At 44.1% G+C, this 22,689-nt stretch overlaps 1 protein-coding gene across 1 annotated transcript in view; it reads right to left on the reverse strand.

Annotated features, from left to right (window-relative positions):
• The window catches only part of vps13d (vacuolar protein sorting 13 homolog D), a 52,821-nt gene extending 30,424 nt beyond the window's left edge, over positions 1–22,397 (reverse strand). The window contains 32 exon segments of the mRNA XM_007574408.2: positions 211–344; positions 429–733; positions 1,328–1,543; positions 2,902–3,017; positions 3,616–3,787; positions 4,614–4,821; positions 4,891–5,053; positions 6,274–6,456; positions 7,404–7,584; positions 7,662–7,788; positions 7,862–7,952; positions 8,255–9,319; positions 9,758–9,909; positions 10,877–13,120; positions 13,208–13,340; positions 13,418–13,548; positions 13,912–14,088; positions 14,187–14,241; positions 14,326–14,456; positions 15,232–15,414; positions 15,523–15,712; positions 15,903–16,004; positions 16,900–17,068; positions 17,685–17,785; positions 17,885–18,055; positions 18,381–18,485; positions 18,974–19,090; positions 19,186–19,266; positions 19,367–19,557; positions 20,661–20,738; positions 20,871–21,078; positions 21,881–22,397. Of these exon segments, the coding sequence (XP_007574470.1) occupies positions 211–344; positions 429–733; positions 1,328–1,543; positions 2,902–3,017; positions 3,616–3,787; positions 4,614–4,821; positions 4,891–5,053; positions 6,274–6,456; positions 7,404–7,584; positions 7,662–7,788; positions 7,862–7,952; positions 8,255–9,319; positions 9,758–9,909; positions 10,877–13,120; positions 13,208–13,340; positions 13,418–13,548; positions 13,912–14,088; positions 14,187–14,241; positions 14,326–14,456; positions 15,232–15,414; positions 15,523–15,712; positions 15,903–16,004; positions 16,900–17,068; positions 17,685–17,785; positions 17,885–18,055; positions 18,381–18,485; positions 18,974–19,090; positions 19,186–19,266; positions 19,367–19,557; positions 20,661–20,738; positions 20,871–20,967 (7,569 nt within the window). The 5' untranslated portion in view covers positions 20,968–21,078; positions 21,881–22,397.
• Between the last annotated feature and the right edge of the window lie 292 nt (positions 22,398–22,689).

A 22,689-nucleotide genomic window follows, 5' to 3' on the forward strand; every position in this document is an offset into this window, starting at 1 on the left:
CTACCCATAGCTACCCGTAGTAACCCATAGCAAACGGCATCAACCCATAGCTACCCGTAGTAACCCATAGCAACCGGCATCAACCCATAGCTACCCGTAGTAACCCATAGCAACCGGCATCAACCCATAGCAACCCATAGTAACCCATAGCAACCTGTAGTAACCAATAGCAACCGGTGTCAACCCCAAGCAATGGAGGAGATGCAGCACCTCTATTCCTGCCAGGCTGCCAGAGAACGGTCGGTCCACCAGGCGGGGCTTGTATGTGAGGACCGTGGTTCCCTTCAGGATGATGGCGTTGGTGTCGAGGCAGGAAACGTCCTCCACCACCACAAACTCTGTGCCTGGACAGCAAAGAAACAAGCCAACATATAAATTATGAATTGCTGAACGGAACCACTGAGGGTCAGTGAGCTGTCTTTACTCACCTGTGACGTTGATCTTCACCTCCAGGCAGCGGTCCTGACTGACCATCACCGTGGACCGCTTCGTCACCACGCCGCTCTTCACCGTCTTTGGCATGACGGACGTGGCGGCGCTGCTGGATGCGGTGGTGCTGCCGGATGCGGCGGTGCTGCCGGATCCAGTGCAGGGTTGCTGACTCTCCATGTCGTTCGGGGCGTTTTCAGGCTGCAGCTGCAAGAAGTGATGCACCAGCTGCAGCCAGTCGAAGATCAGGAAGACCCGCAGGTTGTTGAGGACGACCGTGAAGCTGGACGAGTCCCGTGTGCATCTACGCAGAACCAGAGCCGGGCAGTAGCCAGTTACTCACATAAATGCAATTGATTAAATATAACTTTTTTTTATTATTATTATTACTTTTAGGAGTATTTTTACTAAGCTGTACTTTTTACTCTTACTTGAGTAACATTTCTGGATTTTCTACCCACTGAATGAAAAACAAACACGTTTTAACCAAAAGTTCACAGACACACACCTGCAGTTTCTGTTAGTTTTATATGTTGTTTTATTGAAAAAAATGTACTTGAAAACAATTATTTTGTCTGATTTTGTTATTTTTTGTTAACTATATTAATTATTTTCATTTTGGTCCTTAAAATAAAACAATTCCACCTAACTTTATATTTTGGTCTGTCTGATTTTGTCATTTTTAAATATTAAATGATTGATAATTTGATCAGTTACTCAGTAGTTGAGTAGACTTTTTACCAAATACCGTCTTTCTCATTTTACATGTACTTGAGTAAAAACATGTTGAAGGAGAGCTACTCTTACCAGAGTATAATGTTTGGATACGCTACCCACCTGTACGAACAGCACACCTTCATGCATGTGCTCATATTCTGAGTAATTTGCTGTGAGTCACCTGTAGTGCAGCTCCAGCTGCAGAGACGCCCGGTTGGTTCCTGTCTTCGAAGGCTGCAGGATGCAGTCGAACACGTTGAACCTGCTGTCTTCGCTGCTTTTCGTGGTGTCAGTGTATCTGGTGTCGTTTGCCAGCAGAGAGTGAGACACCAGGTTCACTGACTTGGAGCCGTCGGACAAACTCTCAAACAGGACTTTGGATTTCACAAAGTCAAACCTATGCAAGACAAACACACCAAAACCATTAAAAACAACATATTTCATGTGTTTAAGCCTTTAAAAGGCCTCCACATGTGTTTGTGTTCAAGCTTTTAGGTTAATTTTTGGGAATTTCTTTATTTTTTTTATCAATACCAAATATGGTCTACAATCCTAATTTGGACGTTTTTCAGCTGTAGTAAAGTGTTTTATACCAGAAATTCTTCAGGATGTTGACTTGTGATGATTGAACTGGTCTGACAATCACTGACAGGATTTCAAAAAGGGTTTTTGTAAAATCCAACATTTTCAGGCTCATATTTCCAAAGTTTTTTGACTTTGTGACCAGTTTTAAGTAAAAATGCGGGTGGTGGGACTCCATTAAAATGTTTTACTGACTTAATTACAGAGTCTGTATTTAATTAACTGCATTTTAGTTAAAGCTATATATAAAATTGACAAAATAAGCAATATTTACAATCCAAAAACCCTTTTTGCTTCAAACTAACTGAATAAGTAGACATATGAGCTCAACAATAAAGATATTTATCATTTTTAATCTATTATTTAGGTCCTTCAACACTAGATTGCAGCAAAATGTTATTCTATCCATTCATTTCTCTGGTGTTTCAGGAAGATGATTGTTCATGGAGCTTCTTTAGAAATATGTATGCTGACATTAGCGTTAGCTGCTATATGTTTAGCTTTGAGATGCTATTTTAGGCTAGCATAGCTTCACTGATAGGCTAACTCCTTTTAGCACAACAACAGTCTTTTCCAGCCTCCAATCAGATTAATTAACCTGCAGGGCGCCGAGAGAAGCAGCTTCGTCATCCATCATTGACTGTGGAAGCCGCTTGTGCATCAGATTTACGGTCGTACCGGAAACACAATACAAAGGTTCCGGCACAAGACTTTTATAGGTAAAAAAAAAAAAAAAGATTTAATATGTTAAAATTTTTAACATATTAAAACTGACGTAGCTAATTAGTCAAAATTAAAGTTCTGCTTCTAAGAAAACACACATGCCCTGGATTAATTTATAGAAAGCTGAGTGTAATAATTATCTTTCACTCCATCTATTTGCAGCAGCAGATTAAATTTACACGGTTAATCCCAATATACATGCACTATACAAAATATTAGTCCGTTTTAGGACTTTAACTTCGGATGGTGGGTCAAACTGAAATGGGTCGGTACTGAAAGGATTTTCAGGAAGTTATTGTTGTTCTTCTTATTTTAATTCTTCTATAATTCAACCTTAAATCCTGAGAAAGCCATAATTTTGACAGAGAGGGGAATATGCGCCTGAGTGAGATCCTAGAGCCACATGTGGACCTGAGCGGTTCCTTTAGGTTCTGTAAGGAGGAAGTTCACCTGGCCAAAGAGTTCCTGCTGTCAGCAGAGGTGGGGCTGTCCAGCAGCTCCAGGCTGACGTCCGTCATGTCCACCAGGAAGGACAGGTTGGTGAAGACGGCTCCACTCAACACCGTCTGAACACAGCAATATCAGAGACGGTCAATGTTTTATTAAATGTGCAACTAAAAGAGAAGTTCATTGAAAACCTCTTTGGTAGATAAATGATATAATTCAGCTGTTACAGAAATTAATGCAAAAATCAGCAGAATTAATCATAATTGTGAGTTTGTTGAAACTTTTCCACATAAATGCTCAAAATCAGTAGGCTTAAGTAATGCTAACTCTCACCTGTAGGTGGCAGTATTTCTTACTCGTAAACTGACTCTTTTTTGTTCCTTATGTAGTTTTGTAAAGTCATTTTTTTGTTTGTGGTTTTTATCGTGAAATGTGCAATACAAAAAAAGTTTTACTTACTTACTTTTAATGACAAAAACATTGCAAAATTCCTTGCAAATATTTATAAATTAGCAGAACAAAATAAGAAAATCTGATTGCAAAACAAAAAGGAAACACCAAATAATTAAACTGAGAAATCCTGGAGGGAGTGTGGAAAATTGATAGAAAATGAAAAATAAGTGAAAGAATGCTGAAACATAGCAGAATAAAATTCATACAGAAATTAAACAGACTGCATGTGTGAAGGAAAGGAGAGATGTGTGCAGGGTTCCTCACGTAGCTGCTGGGGTGCTGCAGGTTGTACGGCCGCAGGAACTCCTCCACCGGTTCCCCCAGGTTGTTCTCCAGGATGCCCCGGATCAGCTGGTAGTGCTTCCTGTCCAGGGAGCAGTGAACCGACGACAGGCTGCCGTGAATGGACGTGTCCGGCACGGCGTGGCTCAGCTCCCTGGAGACACAAGGCTGAAATCACTGAACGCAGCGCAAACCGAGACCCAAAACAGACGCCATCTCTTTAAAAACCTCCACACAGCCGAGGCGACGTGTGGGAGATGTGTATGGTCCACATTAATGTAACCAAAGCCTGTTTCAGACTTTATGGTGCCGTTCCGAGAAGAAAAAAAGAAAAAAAACGTCAAAGATATAAAACCAAAACCTGGTTTTACAAACAGGCTTTGGTTATGAAACGCAACAAAAACCTGAAATGATAGGAGAAAAATCAGCTCCAGGCCTGGAAAGTTGATTATTGATGACAATAATCAACGTAACACTTTGAAGATCGTCTTCACAAAAACACTAATGAGATAAAACAACCCCAGTTTGCAACTATTTCACCCAAATGTGAAGCTGTGAGGAGAGAAGCTGCTTTTTAAAACATAAAATATTACTTTTTGGTGAAGAGTAAAGGTTTCAAATTTATTGAACCCAATAATCATCTTCCTGGGACCACACAGATGGTAATGTATTGCTGCAGGCCAGGGGTGTCCAAAGTGCGGACCGTGGGCCATTTGCAGGCCTCCGAACAATTGTGGGCGGCCCTTGATTACAATTCAAGCTTTATTATTTCATTAGAATATTGTGTGTAGGGCGGCAACTAACAATTATCTTAGTAATCGATTAATCTATCAACTATTCTGATGATAAGATGGCACTTTCTACAGATTTTCCTTTGTCAGTTTTTGTCAGTGTAATTGAAAGAAAGCTACTAAAACGTTGTGGCCCCTGAACAGCTCTAATGGCCATTTTGGGCCCCGATCCGCAGCGTTTGGACGTACTTGTCCAGGTTGCGCTCCACCTTCAGCGTGAGGCGGCAGCAGTCTTTCAGCAGGTTGTCTCCGGTTCGACGGACCCAGTAGGAAGGGAAGATCAGGTCCGAGGGCTCGGGCTTCCCGCTGCTGTCCCAGCAGGGCAGGCGCTCCGCGGCAAAGATGTCCATCTCCTGCAGGTCCAGGGCCATGCAGTCCAACAGACACACATGGCCTTCTGCAGCATGAAGGGACAGCAGGTTACAGCTTCTGAAACCTTCTGAAACCATGTCTGACTTTGACTAACCGGAGCTGGTCGGGTCCTCGTCCTCAGGGCCGGTTCTGCTGTTCACCGCTTTGGGTCTGCTGAGGCCAAATCCTGACGATGAGGCGGAGCCGGAAGGGAAACTTCTCGGCTTCTCCTGAGCCTGAGCATTACTCGATCCTTCTGCTGCGCTCCTGACGCGCTCCTTTGTGAAAAAGAAAGCAACATCCGATCACTGCATGCAGGACAAAAAAACGGCACTACTACAAAGTTTTAGAGATAAAACTCGATTGTATTCAACAGTTTTTATCTACCTCCACAAAGGTCTGAAAATCAGGGTTTGACTGACAAACCTGCTCACCAAGTTACATGTGAACATGTGCAGCTAACAAAAACACAAACCAGCCCAGAAAAAAACGTTTCTCAGTAAAGTTACAGCCTGGAATCCCAGAGGTGAAAACTGGATCAGTGTGTTTCCACCACAGTCTGTAGGGATACATTTGGCTGTGGTGATGCATGAGAAAATGCAACATATGACAGTAACAACAGCCAGTCTGTGCTGCAGAGATTTCAGGTTCTGGTCATGGTCTCAGGTGGGTGGAAACAGGAGGAAAGGGTCACAGCAATCAGACAGAATTCACCTCACACCACAGCAGAAGGTGGCAGCTGTACCTGGTAGCGGGACAGCTCCTTGTATGAACGTCCATGCAGTATAATATTCTTAAAAACACACACAAGGTGCATGTGAACAACTAGAAGGAGCTAAGACAACATTCAGCTATAAGGTTAGTTTATTTAGCTTGTTTCTCTCCTGACCAGAGATGCAATGTGTCTCACTGATTCATCCAAATCATTACAAAGGGAATAACTTCAGAACCAAACATTTTGGTTTGGACCTTTAGACTTTAAGGTTAGAGATGCAAAACTAAAAGGATTCTGGCTCAAGTTCACCTGCTTCTGGAAACCCCCCAAAAGGAAAGCATACATCCTTAGGAAGGTCAGTATTAACCTTAGACAGGAAGTGGACCAACAGATGCTTTTATTGTGAAGTTCTCCATCAATATTCTCTGAAAATCTCCATAAGACTAAATTTCCTTAGCAAACTATCTCAACTCCAATATCAGACAAAACTGAGTCTAACTGGATTAAGTTAGTGTTTTTTACGTTAAAAAACGAACAATGGACAAAAATAAAAGATGCAGAAATTAGTTGGTTACAAAAACATTATTTCCGTGAAGCTGAATTCATTCAGCATTTCACCAACATTTCAGAAAAAACAGTTTTTCATGAGTGAATCTGTGGAATGTCATGAAACGCCTGCATGAATTCGGGTTTGTTAGCAGAACCGGCGGCTGTGGAGCGGCGTGTTCGTGTCTGACTCACCAGAGAGGGGAAAAAGGCGTGCGCCATGGTGAGTTTCTCTACCTTGTCTCGGAGGGAAACGGTTCCGTGCGACCCGGCCGGCAGGAAGACGTTCTGCACCTTCAGCTGGCCCAGGTTGGCCACGATCACCCGGGACGACCGCGAGCTTTCCGGGATGATCAGAACCGGTGCGCCGGCGTCGATGTCCAGCAGAACCCTGGATGCCCTCTGAGGCTGATCATGCACCTTCAGAGGGAGGACAGAGCCCGTTACCCCAGTTACCATGGAAACGGGGTTGGACCTGGGACTCGGCGACGTGCGCTGAGGTTCCCGACTCACACATCCAACATCCAGTACAGAAGCTTACATTTCAATTTTAACGTAAAACGACTGAAGGTTTTTAATTTTCATTCAATCTTTACGCAGATTCAGCTTTTTCATACTTTGACCTTTTTAAATTCTGCACCTAAAAATTAACCAAAGTATTGTATTTTATATTATGTATGCATTGATTAGGTAATGAATACTGAACAGATAATCAGCCAGCGGTGGCAGATTAGCTAATTTAAACACCTGATCTGTCAAAGTTGGTGAGTGAATCGCATTTTATGTTTAACTGAACTGAAACACACTGAATTCCACAGCACATCTACATGTTATTGTTGTCATAGTCAAGCTAGCATAACCAAACAACTTCCCTCTCTCTTGCTATTTTTTCTTAATTAAAACTTTTTCCTGACCTTGTTATCTAGTTCTCCCAACGCTGACAGTTAGTAGCAAAGCACTGGGCTCCTTTTTCTTTTATGAATCACAGAAACATTTAAGATTTAGCGCGTTATGTTGACAACCTGCTAGCTAAAACCAATGCTAGTCGTCGTCAGTGACTCCTCCAGCATGGAGACAGGGGCGGATTCTCACGCTGGACGTCACGCCTGCTTCATTCAATCTGTGTGACACAGCGCCCCCCAAAGGTGAGCTACAGCACTACACTGCCTCACCTTGGACCTTTTCCATAAATTTGAACAGGCAATGAGTAAATTCAGCGATTTTGACCGTAATTATGATGATATTACCAATAAAAAACAAGTTTATATTCATAATTCCTCATCTTTAGCATCTACTTTACTTATCAGGATTAGAGGTGAGCATCCCCTGACCACACGTCCCAGGTGGGCCTGGTGGTTTGGACTCACCGCCTGGCCCTCCATGGCCGCCCTCTGTCTGCCCAGGACGTCCTGCAGCTGGGTGAAATGCTGGATGAAGGCTACCACCTCGGCTTGGAAGCGCTGCGTGTGAACGTACTGAACAGACGCCATCTGCAGCGACACCTTGACGTCACACTCACGCTGCAGGTCGGGATCCGGCCGGCCGTACCTTCAGGCGTCAGAACGAAGGAGAAATCAGGTGGGAAACGGTTCCAGCAGAGGCAGTCGTAATGAGACAATCCGTACCTGAAGATGTTGAAAACCAGCGCCTCCCCTCCCTGTGTGGTGAAGCGCTCTCTGTAGAAGTCGCCGTGCGGGGTCAGGTCACTCAGGGACAGACTGCCCAAACTGCCGTGTATCCTCAGGTCGCCGTCTGCAGTCAGAAATTAAAGCTGTGAGTGAATGTTTGGCTGCAGGAAGCTGATGTGAATGGTTCCTGAACGTACCGCGCTTATCAAGATGAGCGGAGAGTTTTGACACGCTCGCTCTGGCCAGTTCATGGAGCTTCTTGTTCAGGATGAGAGTCAAAGAATGAACCTGGAAAAAGGACAGACGGGTCAGCAATGGCACCACTTCACTTCAGAGCTGCTGAAAAACCGATCAATAAAGCAGCATTTACAATGTTCAATGAACTGTTTGAACATTTGATCAGAGCAGAAGAGGACAGCGGCTGTGGTGAGGTAGAGAAGATCGGCTTCACATGTAAGTATCGGCTGATCACCCAAAATTAAGAAAATTGGTGCCGATAAATCAGTGCTTCAAAATCATCATGTCAGTGTTTCTTGTTACCAGGTGCCAAAAGGTGAAAAACTTCAGGAGAGCTGGATCAGCTGACCAACCTTGAGGTCCAGCTTGGTGTTGACCGTCGGCGCCGTCTCTCCCTCCTCCTCCTCTTCGCCGCCGTCCGGCTCGTACAGCAGATGTCTGGCCACTGGCTGGGTGGCGGCGGCCGGCGGCTTCACCGCGTGGTTGTTGGCCGTGGAGCCGATGCCGAAGAAGTCCAGGATGACGACCCAGGTCTGGAGCGTGATCAGGATGTCCAGGCAGTTGAAGTCCACGTCCACACTGCGGCCGACGCTGTCGTAGCGCGTCCTGAACTCCGGGTGGCCGGCCTCCACCAGCAGCACATTGATGTGAACCAACGAGTCCTCGAAGTTGGAGTCGGGCTGCGGGGAGCCGGCGCGTGGCGTCGGAGAGGGAGGCGGGGTGCTGGGGAAGTCCGGGTCCTTCTTAGACTTGCGGCTGGCGGACGGCGTGGCGGGGTGCCTCTGGTAGGGCTGGAAGACGTTCTGCGTCTCCTTGATGTGGGCGGGCAGCGAGCGCGGCATGTCCGGGGACAGAGCGTTGGAGGTCGACGGGCAGCTGCGGGACAGGTACTCCTTGGAGCTGAAGGTGGACGGCTTGGGGACGCCGTGGGACTTCATCAGGTGCTTGTACTTGGAGTCGGGGTTGGGGTCCAGCAGGTCCTCCATCAGCAGCGCGCGCAGAGCCAGCTGCACCTCCAGCAGCTGCGGGTGGTCCTTGGTGAAGCGGCCCTCCAGGTCCTGGAAGCGCACGCTGACCAGACCCTGGGAGCCCTGCGTGAGGTCTGCGCTCAGCTGGACCTGCAGCTCCGCCACCAGGAGCGTGACCTTCAGCTGGGTGAAGGTCGGCGGCTGAAGGACGGGCCGGTGAGACGGCAGGGACAGCGGGGAGGACAGGGAGGAGCGAGAGAAGCTGATGGAGGGGGGGTCTCTGGCGAACAGGCCGCCCTGGGGGTCGGGGAAGCCGTGGGGCCTGGAGGAGGACGGGGTGGGAGGGGGCGGCGTCGGCGGCTGGGTGGGGGTCGGAGGCTGCTCCTCAATCAGGGACAGGTTGTCCAGAGTCTGGAGGACTTGCTCATATACGGGTTTACACAGACAAACCTACAATAAACACAACAGGATCAGACTGAGGAAGGACAAAAACCAGCTGCTAACCACAAACTGACGACTATCAGCAACACATTCAGAAACCAGAACCTGTATTCACACTGCAAAAACACCAAGTAACTTTGGTCTAGTATCCACAGCAAATGTCTGATCACACTTTAAATAAAACAAAATTAACGTAATGGTAAGATGTAGGAGATTGTTTTAAGCCAATAACTCTGTAAATCTGCAGAATGTGACCTTTATAAATACATTTTTACATATCTATAAAAACTGTCCCCATGCTGCACCAGTTTGTAATGAGACAGGTAATCTGTGAAACATCTAGCTCCCCTGCTACTACTGCTGTCTGAAGAAACACTCCAAAAACAACCAGTCAGAGCCAGGAGGAGGGGCTTAGCGCTGTCAATCAACCTCATGTACAGAACTTGCCTGAACAGGGTTGACAAATTTTCCGTGGACTCTCAGCTGGCCTGTGCTTCTGAAGGGCTCGTCTGTGGTCAGCAGGATGTGCTCAGAATCCTCATCGACTGGAGTTTTCTCAAAAGTGAAGTGAATAGTGGTGTCTTTCAGTATGTGGAAAGCTGATGAACAGAAAAAAGCTAAATGTTAAATAAATGATCCGTGAAACAGACCAAGGTCTGTCCCATTCACCAGAATAGATTATTTATCCAAGCAGGTAAAGTCATACAGACTCATATTATGAGTCTTTACACACAGAGTGATATAATACAAACATTATGTTTATTTTGATTAAAGTCACTTACAGCTTCTCTGTAATTTTAATATTATATATGTTAATTTAAATATTATGTTAAGCCAGATATAATCAAAGACTGGATAGTTTTTAACCTGGATAAGTGGGGAGGTCAGTTGAAGAAGATCACTCTTTACAGAGGGCTGAACCTAAGCATAATTGTGGAAAGTTGAGTGGAAGGAAGAAGTGTGGTAGAAAAAGATGCAGTGGAAAGCACCAAGCACCAATCTGATGGTGAAATAACATAAATAATAACAATAGATATCTTTGTTGTTGACCTCATATGGCTATTTTATCAATAATTTAGCGGCAAAAAGAGTTTATGAATTGAGAATTGCTTATTTTGTCTATTTATGTCTTTCCATTAAAATACCATTAATTAATTACAAAACCTGCAATTAACTCAACTAAACATTTTAATAGAATCTCACCTCTAGTTATAATGTAAACAATTAATCCACTTACAATAAACTGTATTTTAGTGGTTTATTAGAATTTGTTCCAATCAATTAATGCCCATTTAGACCTTCTTTCAGAGTTGTGATTTGGCCTCCATCCAGCAGAGGGCGCCACTTGGTCATCCATAAGCGGAGCCAGTTGATACAAAATTAAAGATGGCGGCCACATTAGAACAGGAAAGACAAACGGTACAAACAGAGTCTGGTTTGGGATGTAAAATGCAATTTATGTGTTTTTTGTTTTTAAATATTAATTGTTAGCTGCTCAGAAAGATTAATCAACTTTAAATCATCTCATTAATTGGTAACTTTCATCCCTAGTTATAATCTTCTCACCTTCTCCTCGGCTGAGGGACTCGAAGAAGTCGTGGCGTGTGAACTGGGATTCATCCTTGTTGACGTTTCCAGTGTGGGATGTTGAAGACGTGTCGGCTTTCTCCTCTCTGGGCGCTCTCTTCAACACCAAGTGACTCGTGTTGACCGAGTACAGTCGGATGTCCTTCACCAGCACCTCCAGCCTCTCTCCCTGAGAGTCTTCGTCATTGACAAAGTTCTGGATGGTAATGCTCCCCAGATGGCCGACCAACAGCTCGGGGTGTCCGGGTTTCCGAGGAAAGGATACGACGGGCGACTCGATGCTGATGTTGAGGGTCAGCTTCACGAAGAAGGTGTCCAGGGCGGATTCGGGCTGCCCAACAGAGACGTCCTCCTCATGGTCAAACGAACTCCCCCAGCTATGGCTGGAAGTGTGTGTTCTCCGTGACGGTGTCTCGAAGAGCGAAACCCTGCCGCTGTACTCCGCCGTCTTGGAGGCGAGAACCGTCGACACGCTCGTGGCGGCGTTTTTGAACACGGAGCGGAAACTGTCCTCCAGTTCGTTGGCCGACAGTGTGAGGTCACGCAGGAACCTGGCTGAGTGGTTGTAGTGCAGAGACGCCATTTCTAGCTTCAAGGAATACTCTCCCTCAGATTTCTCCCTCAACTGAAAGTTCAGAGCGTCTGTTGGAGACTCTCGGTCGTCGGGCAGAAACGTTAAACCTTGGGGACTCGAGCAGCTGTCCTCAGCACTCCCAATGCTGACCACAAACTGGTTTCTTCCTGCCTCTTGGGTTAAATCCACCAGCTGCAATGATCCCAGGGAACCGCTGACATCCAGACGGCTTCCCAGGGAAACGTTGACTTTGGTGCCAGAGATGCTGGCGGTGGCGATCTTCAGGCCCTTCTTCTCGACTGCCAGGGCGGTGCCGGAGGAGACAGTCCGCAGGAGCAGCAGGTTGAGGCGGTGGATCTCCACGGTTAGCTCCTTGTTCTGGTCGTACGTTGCCTGATAGGCCCGGTTGTCTTCCTCACTGGACAGCTGCGTTGGACACTCCTGGGTGGATGATGCATTCTCCTCTTTGGGGAAAGACTTTTGGAGGAACTTGAGCAGCTCCCCCATGGTCTCAGGGTTGAGAATGATGTCCAGGTTGTTGACCTGAATGCTGGTGACCTGGAGGGAGTTGTTGAGGTCCATGGAGGGACAGTCTGAGCTCACAAACTGGTACTCGAGCCTAATGAGGGCGTCTTGGTCTTTCAGGAAGGAACTACAAGGGGAGAGATCAGAGAATGACCCAGAATGGACTCCAGGATGCTCAGAGGTCCGCTCGTCACACAAAGTGGGGGAAGACGGCTGGCTTTCCCTGAGGCTACCAGTGGGAACGTCGAAGCTTAGATGCTTATGAGACGCAACGAGCAGGTCGAAGTCGGAGCCGTACGTCTGCAGCGTGTCGACCAGGAGAAATCCATGAACGGTCAGAGCGACCTCTACGTCATAAGGTCGCTTGACAAAATGAGCATTAGTGCCAAACACTTTAAAAACAGAAATATAGCGGCCGTTGCTCTCCACACCGAGCTGCATGTAGTTGATGTTGAACTCAGCCAACAGCAGGTGGGATTCCACCAGGACTTCCCGTGTGTGCTGCTCTAACGTCATCACGCTCTGCGTCAGGTTTTTGGCAGAATCGTGGAGTTTCCATGAACTGTCTACTCTGTGGAAGATCTTGTCCCGGCGCAGCGTGGGAGGGTCAGGGGACCCTCCGCTTGGATCTTTCCCCGAGCCGCTGTCGCCTTCTGCTGGCCCGGTTAGCCGCACCAGACAAGTCCTGATGGCGGTCATCTTCTCAAGGTTGATGTGCACCTTTAGATCCGGCAGCGTTCCCGACAGCACCGCACCGGGCAGCTGAGGGTCCGAAGTGTAGCGCAGCCGCTGCTCAAGCTGCAGCAGGACGTTAAACTTCTCCACAACGTGGGTTGGTCCCACGTCGCTGTCCTGGAGGTGCTTCCAGCTGTCCTTGTAGCGCCCGACCATAATCTGCAGGTCCTTGAATGAAAGGCAGTACTTCTCATAGAGCTTTTTGCTGTAGGCCTTCACAGCCTCCGGAGATCTGAGGTTGGGAAGTTCTGGGTTTTTAAACAGCGTTTTTAAAGGCACTTCGGTTGCAAGCGGAGACTCGGGCGGGGTGGCCAGAGGAGTTTGGTACTCTTCGTCACTCTGGACGTCCTGCTGAGGTTGAGCAGCTGTAGAGCTGATGACGCTGTCATCTTCAGAGAGGGGAACAAATATCAGCAGTTACAGGGTGATTTAAATCCCATCAGATGGAAAGAGAGGATAACTGTCGGCTGCTTCACCTTGAGAGTTGGTCAGAAGGATCCTGCCTAAGTCCACCACAACGAGCATCGGGTCTTCCGCCTGGAAGTCATCGGGGAAAACCACCTGAGGCGCGCAAATATCCAGCTTCATCGTCCAGCGCTTGCCGTTTTCCTGCAAAAGCAAAAACATGTCAGTAGAGTTGAAGTTTATATCTGCTTCATGTGACATTCCAGCAACTTTTTTCTTACAATGAACTCTCCAACGAGCAGCTGGTCGATAGTTTGTCGAATCTCTGCCTTGGTTTGCTTCTTCAGCTTGTCATACTGCCTCCTTGCTGCTTCGGCCACCCTCAGCTCCAGCTCAGACTGGTAGCCGAACCCTGGAGGAACAAATGCAACACTTAATAAAGATCGGTCCTGTCTGGTCTTAACTAGGTCCTCAATGACTTGCACCTAATTTCAAACGAATAAAAACGGTTTTCATGCTGAATGAAAGTGGGCGGAGCAAAGAGACACTGAGGGGCGTGGCCTAGTGTGGTGATGACCGGAGTGGGAAAGGGAGGCTGTTGCCAACTTAAGACTTTGTTACTGTATTTAGCAACTTTTCTAGGGACTTTTTTACAGTGTTTTGGAGACAAGTATGGCACCGATTTACCTTGTCTTCATGTGTAAAACCATGAAACTTAAAGAAGGCATGTTTTCTTTTTCAGATGACTGAGAAAGTTTTCATACTCTGTACTTACCTGAAGTGTGAACTCTTCCTTTATAGAAGAATTCAGTCACTTTTTTCATGGCTTGTGGATTGTAGATGATGTTTAATGGACTGGTGCTCACTTCCAGCCTCCTCTCAAATTTGGACCTCACAGGGTTGCGCTCGTATATCATCTCGAACACTGGAGAAGTCCACTCAGCATCGCACTCTGATAACACAACAGATTGTTTTGAAAGAAAGACCTTAAACTTACTGACAGAGACGTGCAGAGCATTACTGAACTGAATAAAATAAATAAATCCTTACCAGCAGCAGCGCTGTGCTGACTCATGGACTGACTAAGGGCAACAACAACTTTGTCCTGCAAGAGGTGGACATTGTTAGACCCACAGAGATGATAAAACCAGCATTATTAAGGTGCAGGCTGATGATGCTTGTGGATTACCATTTTGGGCGACACCAGGAAGGGGAACATGGTGCCCTGAGTGGTCAGGTCTCTGAGGAACAGACTGCCCAGCTTCACGGAGAGCAAGGACGACTCCGAGCGAGGAAGAGATTCCACGATCACCTTCACTCCTGAGTAAAGCACCACAAATATAGTGTAATTACAGGGTAATGTAACTGTAATTATTTGCTGTGTGCAAATTATTAATAAGATAACCCTTGTTATAATTAACTTAGTGATAGAATATTTGCTGAATCACATATTTTGCTCGACATAAGTAGAAATAAAAAAAACATGCTTGAAAGAAAAACCACTTTCAAAAACATTTATTTCCATTATGGTAAAAATTGATAAACTGGAGCAAAAAAAGGAAAGTATTACAACCAGATTCCTAAAAGTTAATTCTGCCAACGCTAAGCGCTAACCATCTTGGTACTTAGCAGGAGCTAATGCTGAACCAGTTTGTTACTACAGCCCTTCCTGTAAGGCCTGCGATTCAGGAAGTGATTTTCTGGAACAGATTTTTCACTCATGGTTTCAGTTTTATAGTTGCTGAGTTTTGCTAACGCCACAAAATACAAACTATGATTCCAAAGAGAAATCTGTTACATTTCTGAAGCACAAAACAAATTAGAACCATGTTTTTATAAAAAATGTTTAAAATGTGTTTAATTTCCTCCAGTCACATTCAGTTTCCACATCAAAACCAGGTAAAGTTATTGGTGGAGGTTTAATACATGGCCCACTACTTTTTATCATTTATTAACTTCCTCTAGGTTTAAATAAAATAAAAATCAGTTGCCAACTTTCAAGTTGTTCAGTGTAATGAGTAAATTATGTTTAAAAGTAACCGAATAGTGATGGTTATTTTAATGTATTTATGTAGTCAAGTTTCTATGTTTGCACCTGAGAACTCCAGCTGGAGGACTCCACTCTCGTGCATCGAGTCCGCTCTCCTTTCCTCGTGAAACAGAGTGACTCCGCCCTTCTCCAAAAAGAACTCCAGTCGAGCAAACATGTAGTCTCGTCTAGTGAAGGTGTTCAGAGTGTGGGAGTCCTCCAGTGGGTCGAACAAATCCCCTGTCTCTGCTGGAGAAGAGTCAGAAAAGTTAAAGATTACAGCGTAAAGCAGATCACTCTTCCACAGCTGCAGGGGTAACAGATGAGCGCCGAACCGCTTTCAGTCCGCAGCCTGACCTAGAATATCCCAGGATGATGGACTTGGCAGGAGTTCTTCAGGTGTCTCCAGATCCTCCGCGTTCCCAGACCAGCCGCCCCAACCAGGGAACCAAGACTGCAGGTACTGAATCATTCTGTAGCTTCCACTTTTAGGAACGGATGTGGCAGGCGGAGCAGCCTGGGGGCTGCCGCTAGGCTCCCGAATGTTCTGCAAGAGACAAGAGTGAAAAAATTAAATCTGTTACAACAAAGTCTGGGAAGTTACATGTAACACGCAGATTAGAAAATGTTAGCTTCAAAGGGCTAAACAGGAGTTGCATCATCTTTTTCTACCACATTTTTTTCCTTTAATGATATGCACTTCTATATTTGCAAACCCTGTGATCATCTGAACGTACATCTGCCATCTCCTCCTGCAATCGAAACCTGTCATGGACAACTTCTCTGAGAATCTGCAGCTCCTCCAGTGTCTGCTCCTCTTCAACTCGTTCTAGTTCAGCCTGAAACACAGAAACCAGAAGAAACTAGTTAAAACAAAAGCAGCTTATAAAGCTCCAACAAAACATTTAAAAACACAAACATTCACTGTACTTTGGAATTACAAAAGAATTTCAGTAACACTTTAATTGACGGGTTGTGCATAAGACTGACATAAACATGAAGGAGTCTTTATGAACGTCTGTGACTCACAAAATAACACGTCATGCAAAGTTGCATTGAAAGTCCGTTAAACGAGCCAACTTTGCATGAAAGTGTCATTATTTACAAAATAAAGCACAGTAACACATGGAGTTCCCCAGGGATCTGTTCTCGAGACACTTTTACATCCTCCACCCCGCAGGTAGTAAAACATCAATGAGTTTATTTTTGTAGCACATTTCAGCAACAAGGCAGTTCAAAGAGCTTCACATCATAAACAGACAAAAATAAAACGTTATAAAAACAACTTACAGTCACGATTTGAGAAACCAGTAACAATTTTACATTTTGTTGAGTGTAAAAAATCTTGAGAAAATATTGCAAGGAGAAAATTTTTAACTTTTATGACTAATTTAAAAATCTAATTTTTTAATTCACCACACTTAATACGAGTTCGACCAAAAACAGTCAGATGCTTTTAGTCATTAACTAATCAGTGCATCATCAAAATTCACTGATTTTGATCATGAAATTTACCAACTGGTCACATTTAAGGGATCAGTAATTATCAATATGCTTCAGGTGTAAAAAACTGATCTGCTTTAAAAATTAAAATATATTTTCTTAAACTTTATTTAAACTTTCTCAAACTGTTGGTAAGATTAACAAAATCAGTTTTCATGACAACATAATATTGCTTGTATTGCAGACTGAGTGTGATGTTTACTGCATGGTGCCGTGGATGTGCGGTTATACCTCGTCCTCTGGACTCAGGGAGGCGGCTTTCAGCCTCCTGAAGTACAGGCCGGTGTAGGTCTGGGCGTCCCGGGCGCGCTGCAGGGCAAACGCCCAGCTGCCTCGCCTCCGCTGCTCCCTGATGTCACTCAGGTTGGCCTGAATGGCAAACAGCCACCATATGCGGCCGCTGGGGAGAAATCAACGAGGAAATTCAGTCAGAAATCAGCAAAATGGCAAAGAAAATTAGAGCCAGGAAAAATAAAAACCCTGAAGTCATTGATTAATGCAACAGTGTCTTCATAAAAAAGAAGAAAAAAAAATCAATCATTCAGCTGCAGCTGATCCAGAAGCTGCTGCTGGAGTTCTGAGTAAAACCAGGAAGACACCACCCGGTTCTACACCACCCGGTTCTACACCACCCGGCTCTACACCACCCGGTTCTACACCACCCGGCTCTACACCACCCGGCTCTACACCACCTGTTCTACACCACCCGAAGAAGCAGCATTCAGCTTTTATGCACAACAAATCTGGAACAAAAACTGTAAAACAGCCGAAACACTGAGTTCTAAAACCCAGCTGGTTATAAACGAGTTAAAATGTTTCAGCTGCTCTGAAACATTTTAACTGAAACATTGACCAGCATTTCGATGTGTAATGATGGGACTTGCAAAAATGTAATGTTTCAATTGTTTATTTTGTGTTTTTATGATTTAAAACTCTTTGAACCACCTTGCTGCTGAAACATGCTATACAAATAAACTTGATTGGTGACTGATTGGTTGATTAAAGACAGCACTTACTTCCCAGAAATCGGGACTTTGGGTCTCCATGTTCTGTACAGCATCCCTCTCTCTCTGCGCTCCACTTCTTTGAGGAAAGCCATGATCTGCTGGTACTGAACCTGTAAGAAAATATCAGGAAAACGCAATAAAAATGCTTTCAGAGAGCAGAAACAATCAGATATCGTCCAGAAAGAAATGGGCTGTTTTCTCTGCTGAACCTGGGACAGACGTAAAGACATGGGCTCCAGCTGGACCTGGCCCTCGATCCGAGGGATGTTCCGGGTCCTCAGCGGCTCCCTGGAGGTGTTTCTCCTGAGCAGCACAGAGGCGCACACTGGCTCAAAGATGTACTGGTGCTGGCGACTCTGCATGCACCGAGTCATCGCATCCTGCCGGGATGGAAAACAGTCAGAGAATCACAAGGCGCCATTCCTGAGGTCTTTTACTGCTGCATTTCAACGAAAAGAGCAAAATGTCTGTTTCACGCTTTACAGAAGGAACTCCATCATCCACATGAAGATGCTCAAACATCTTTGTGTCTGTGCTGTGCTGTGCTGAGTCATTTACAAATGTGTCCCAGAATTATCACAGGCCTTTATCCTGCAGCAGAAACTCTCAGGATGAGGCGGAGAGGGCGGGACACACCGTGATCTTTGCACCGTTTCAAAGAGCCACACAAGCGTATAAATCAATAAAACTAAATGTGTAACCAACCTGGACCTGGCTTGCCGGCAGCTTTCCCAGCATTTCACACTTGGTGTCCCAGTAAACGCTGAAGTCTTCAATCTCCAGCTGCTTTTGTTTGAAAGGCTTATGGATCTGAGAAAAAAACAAAACCTTATTTAACACCCTGGACTTAGACCGGCTCAAAGCTTTGTTTAAAACTAACAGTTGATTTAATCATCCTCAAATCTCTGCAAACTGTAGTTAAAACTACAGAGGTGTGAATATGATATTGACTGTAAATAATAAACAACATAAAAGTTCTGACTCACTTAGGTCCGGCTTTAGCGCTAGCTTCCACTAAATACCATGTTGGTTAGCACGTTAGCGTCATTGGAACTAAAGTTTCTGATTAGTGCTTTAGAGTTAGCCGCCACCACTGCTCTTTACCCATCTTTAAACTTTTTGTGCATTTTTTTAAACCTAAGATTCAAACTTGCTAAAAATAAAAACTCATTTTTAGTAAAAATAAAATAAAAACAGTAACTTTACTCTGCAGTTAAAAACTGATGAAAGGGCAGAAGAAGCTAATCACGAGTACATTTGTTTTCATGGACATGATTCTTTGAAGGACGAACGCTTACCAACTCTTTTGAGGGATTATGAGCCGACACGCTGCTAATGCAAACGCCAAAAGAAAAGGCCTTCTCCGCGATGGAAACGTCATCCTCAAACCGTAGGTGAACATTTTGGATCTTCAGCTGAACACAAAAGGCAGAAAGAAAACAAGTCATATTCACCAGTAATACTAGTTTATAAGACATGATATGAAAGTATATGAAGCAGAATGACGCACTTCAATGTTTTCAACAATCCTGGTGACGACCGAGGCGGTGACAGAGTACCAGTACGACTCTCCTCTCTGCTCACATTCACTCTGCAGGAGCCACACAGGCATGATAACAGAAAATGTCAACAATAATCAACAGAAGAGACAGAAACCTATAAAAACAGGAAGAACCCAAAATTTTACTCACTTTGAATTTATCTTCGATAGTTCTGAGGAGGTACTTTTTGCGTTCCCTCACTTCCTCATTTTCCTTCTCTGCGTCAAACTCCTGCGGCTGCGTGGGGCCGATGATGAGGTTGAGCTGGGACATGGAGATGACCCACGGGTCACTGTAAGGCCGGTAGAACGGGATCTGCAGAGTGATCTTCCCAATAAATCCTGGAAAAGGACAACATTTTTAATGCATCATAACACAAAATCATGAGTTTAAATGTGTAAAAGCAAACAATGCACAATTTTCTTATTTTTAAACTTTGGCATCAGAAAAACATGGCAGCTAAACTTAAATTATAGTGTCATTAAAAAAAATGTGAATATCACATATGGGGTTCCCCAAGGTTCTGTTCTCGGGACACTTTTACATGTTTTAATAAAGCATAACATTTTGTACCATGCTGACGACAAACATTTTTATATTTCAGTCCCTCTAAATCACTTTGTGAAAGCATGTATAGAATATTAACTGGATAAATCAGAACTCCTTACAGTTTAATGCAGAAAAGAAAGAACTCTCTGTATGTGGTCCTGTCAGGACTCAGTAAAAACAAAACAGGATGTTAAAATCCTAAACTCAGAAATACATTAGCCTACTACCATGTCAAAAACCAGAATTAAGACTTTCCTGTCAAAATAAGACAGAAAATTGTGTGAAAGCTTTTATTTTGGTGGGTTAAAGTGTCAGTTAAAAACAGAAAATGCTGCTGCCAGAGTCCTGACCAACAGCAAGTAAATAGACCATTATTATTACTGATTGATGATGATCAACAGGAATGTGATCATCCCAGTCAATCAATCAATGAAGTAAGTTTGTACAGCACATTTCAGCAACAAGGTGGTTCAAAGTGCTTTACAAACTAAAAATACTAAAATAAAATGTCATAAAAACATCATGCAGTCACAACTGAGAAACCAGTAACAATCATTACATCTTGCCAAGTGCCATAAAAAAAATCGTTAATCCATGTGAAGTCAGCTTCCTGGTTACACACCGTCTCATTCCTGAAATGCTGGCATAACAATTTTTTTGTCAAAAGTGATTTTTTTTTAATAACTTTTGGAATCACTTCATGCAAAAAAGAGGATTTGGATAATTATTTCAGGAAGGTGAAAATCTAAACTCTCCAGGACCTTGCTGTCTCTAATCTTGACTTTGAGCTGCTTCTCCTCAATAAATCCTCATCTCGCTCCCTAAAAACTCCTTATTTCTAGTTTCACAGTCCCCTGGTGATCCAGGGTTAGTTATTTGGTCTTTTTTTTCTCACCTGTTTTGACTTCAAATGGCAGGTCAAACTCTCGGAGGGCATCTTTCCTCAGCGGCAGGTTTTCCAGTTCCACTGCACCTGAGGATATAAATGAACGAGAAATAAAAATCAACTTTTATGCCTTAAATTCCAATTCTTGGTGTGTCACAGGATTTCCCTCCATCTTGATGAGGCAAAAGCTGCAGATCTCAATAATAAAACTTTTATTACCTTTAAGTAGCTCAATGGAGAGCTGATCTGTGTTCAGATTGCTGACATATTTTCCCAGGTAAGTGTTTAGCACCCAGGCTACGAGCCCCTCCAACATCCTGATGGCTCAGGGATGAAGATGATGATGATGATGATGCAGAAGCTGGAGTAATACTGGGGGGGGGATGATGGTGGCGGTCGCTCGCCTCACAGAGGAGGCATCTGCTGTCTAACAAACACAACGGCAGAAATCTCACAGCAATGGGAATGTCTAACTACAGTCACCCATGATTCATATTTAAATTAGATATTTTCACAAAGAAACAAAAGTTATTAGCTTTTATTGGCTCCAAAGCATTCAATTTTCTAACTACATTCAAACGTGATGGCCTATTTAAAGCTCTGCTAAAGAACTCCAACTTTTCCACATTTGTTAACAATGGAGTCACAGAAATGTAATATTATTTGAGCTTATAGATGTGAAAATCTTGGACTTCCAAACTGATGTTTATAGATGCTTTCCATCCAATCTGATTGATTTTAAGCTATTTATCAAAGAATAACCAGCAAACAAATTCACTTCTTTTATGTGCAGAGCTGCTGGAGGCAGAGCGAGTATTAACAATAGCAGTTTAAATACTAAAGCATGCCAGACTTTTCACAGCTTTATTTGTAAAAATAAAATAAAACATTCCGTGGAGTTCATAATTCTAGACTACATTGCATTAGGAAGCTGTAGGAAAACACAGTAAAGTTTGTGGTTGTAACCTGATTGGAAGTGAAAAAGCTCGAGGTGTGAATACTTTTGCAAAACGACGGATATCCAGTTCAACAGTGAAACATGTCAGCAACTTTTGATCATCAGCAGCCATAATGAAAATAATGATATGAGGTAAATAAACTGTTCAATCAAGGCTTATTTTAACAGCAACATAGGCGAAATCTCTTGAGACTTTCCTCTGGAAAATGACCGTCACCATGACAACTACTCCCCTGTATTTTGTTTCAAGGTTATTAAAATCTTGACTTACCGTGAACGACGACACTTGTCCTATCAAGCCAGCTCCATAGCGTCCATGTTTGGGACACACAAGTGAGGGTTGTTTGTGCTGTCTCCTCAGAAAGCTCTCAGGACGGGACTGAAGAGACAGTTAGCCGTTATTCAGTTGCATAGCACCAACGTCCAACAACAGCACAACGTACATTAGCGCTATATGGACCAACAGGCGGTGGCATGAGCTTAAATAGCACATAAAACAGCCAGAAAACAACCCAGCCTGGCTGTGCTCCTGGAAAGGACAGAAGGTTGTGGATCCAGTTAGCTAGCGACTTGGCTAAAGTTAGCATGCATGTTGGGGGCTTTAAGGCCAAAACAGTCCGCTTTTAATGAGTCAAAGTCTGAGGAATTATCAGCAAAATGGCTTCTTTTCAGGTACTCAGAAGGAAAAACTGCCGACAGCACTGTTTTAAACTTCAGACAGGTCTGTCACACCGACGAAAGTATCAACATCTCCGAACACCGTTCAACTATCAACGCTGGCTTCCGGTCACGTGATGAAAACAAGGCGGTCCGCTTGTGCTGCTTTCAATGACAACAGGGAAACAAGCGCTAGATAAATGGTTCTCATGTCGTAACAAGTAAACATATGAAAAACACAAAAATATTTAACAACAACAATAACAATTATAAAAAAAGAAGAAGAAAAAAAAAATAATAGAAAGTAGTTTTTAATCCCCGAAGGTATTTTTTGAGGTGAAAACTGTAAAGTTTTAACTGCAAGCTAATTTGCATAGACATAAAGAAAAGTTCAGTTTCATGTATTTATAAATATGCGGCATT

The sequence above is a fragment of the Poecilia formosa genome, unplaced genomic scaffold (assembly GCF_000485575.1).
Source record: "Poecilia formosa unplaced genomic scaffold, Poecilia_formosa-5.1.2 Scaffold351, whole genome shotgun sequence".
NCBI classification, from domain to species: domain Eukaryota; kingdom Metazoa; phylum Chordata; class Actinopteri; order Cyprinodontiformes; family Poeciliidae; genus Poecilia; species Poecilia formosa.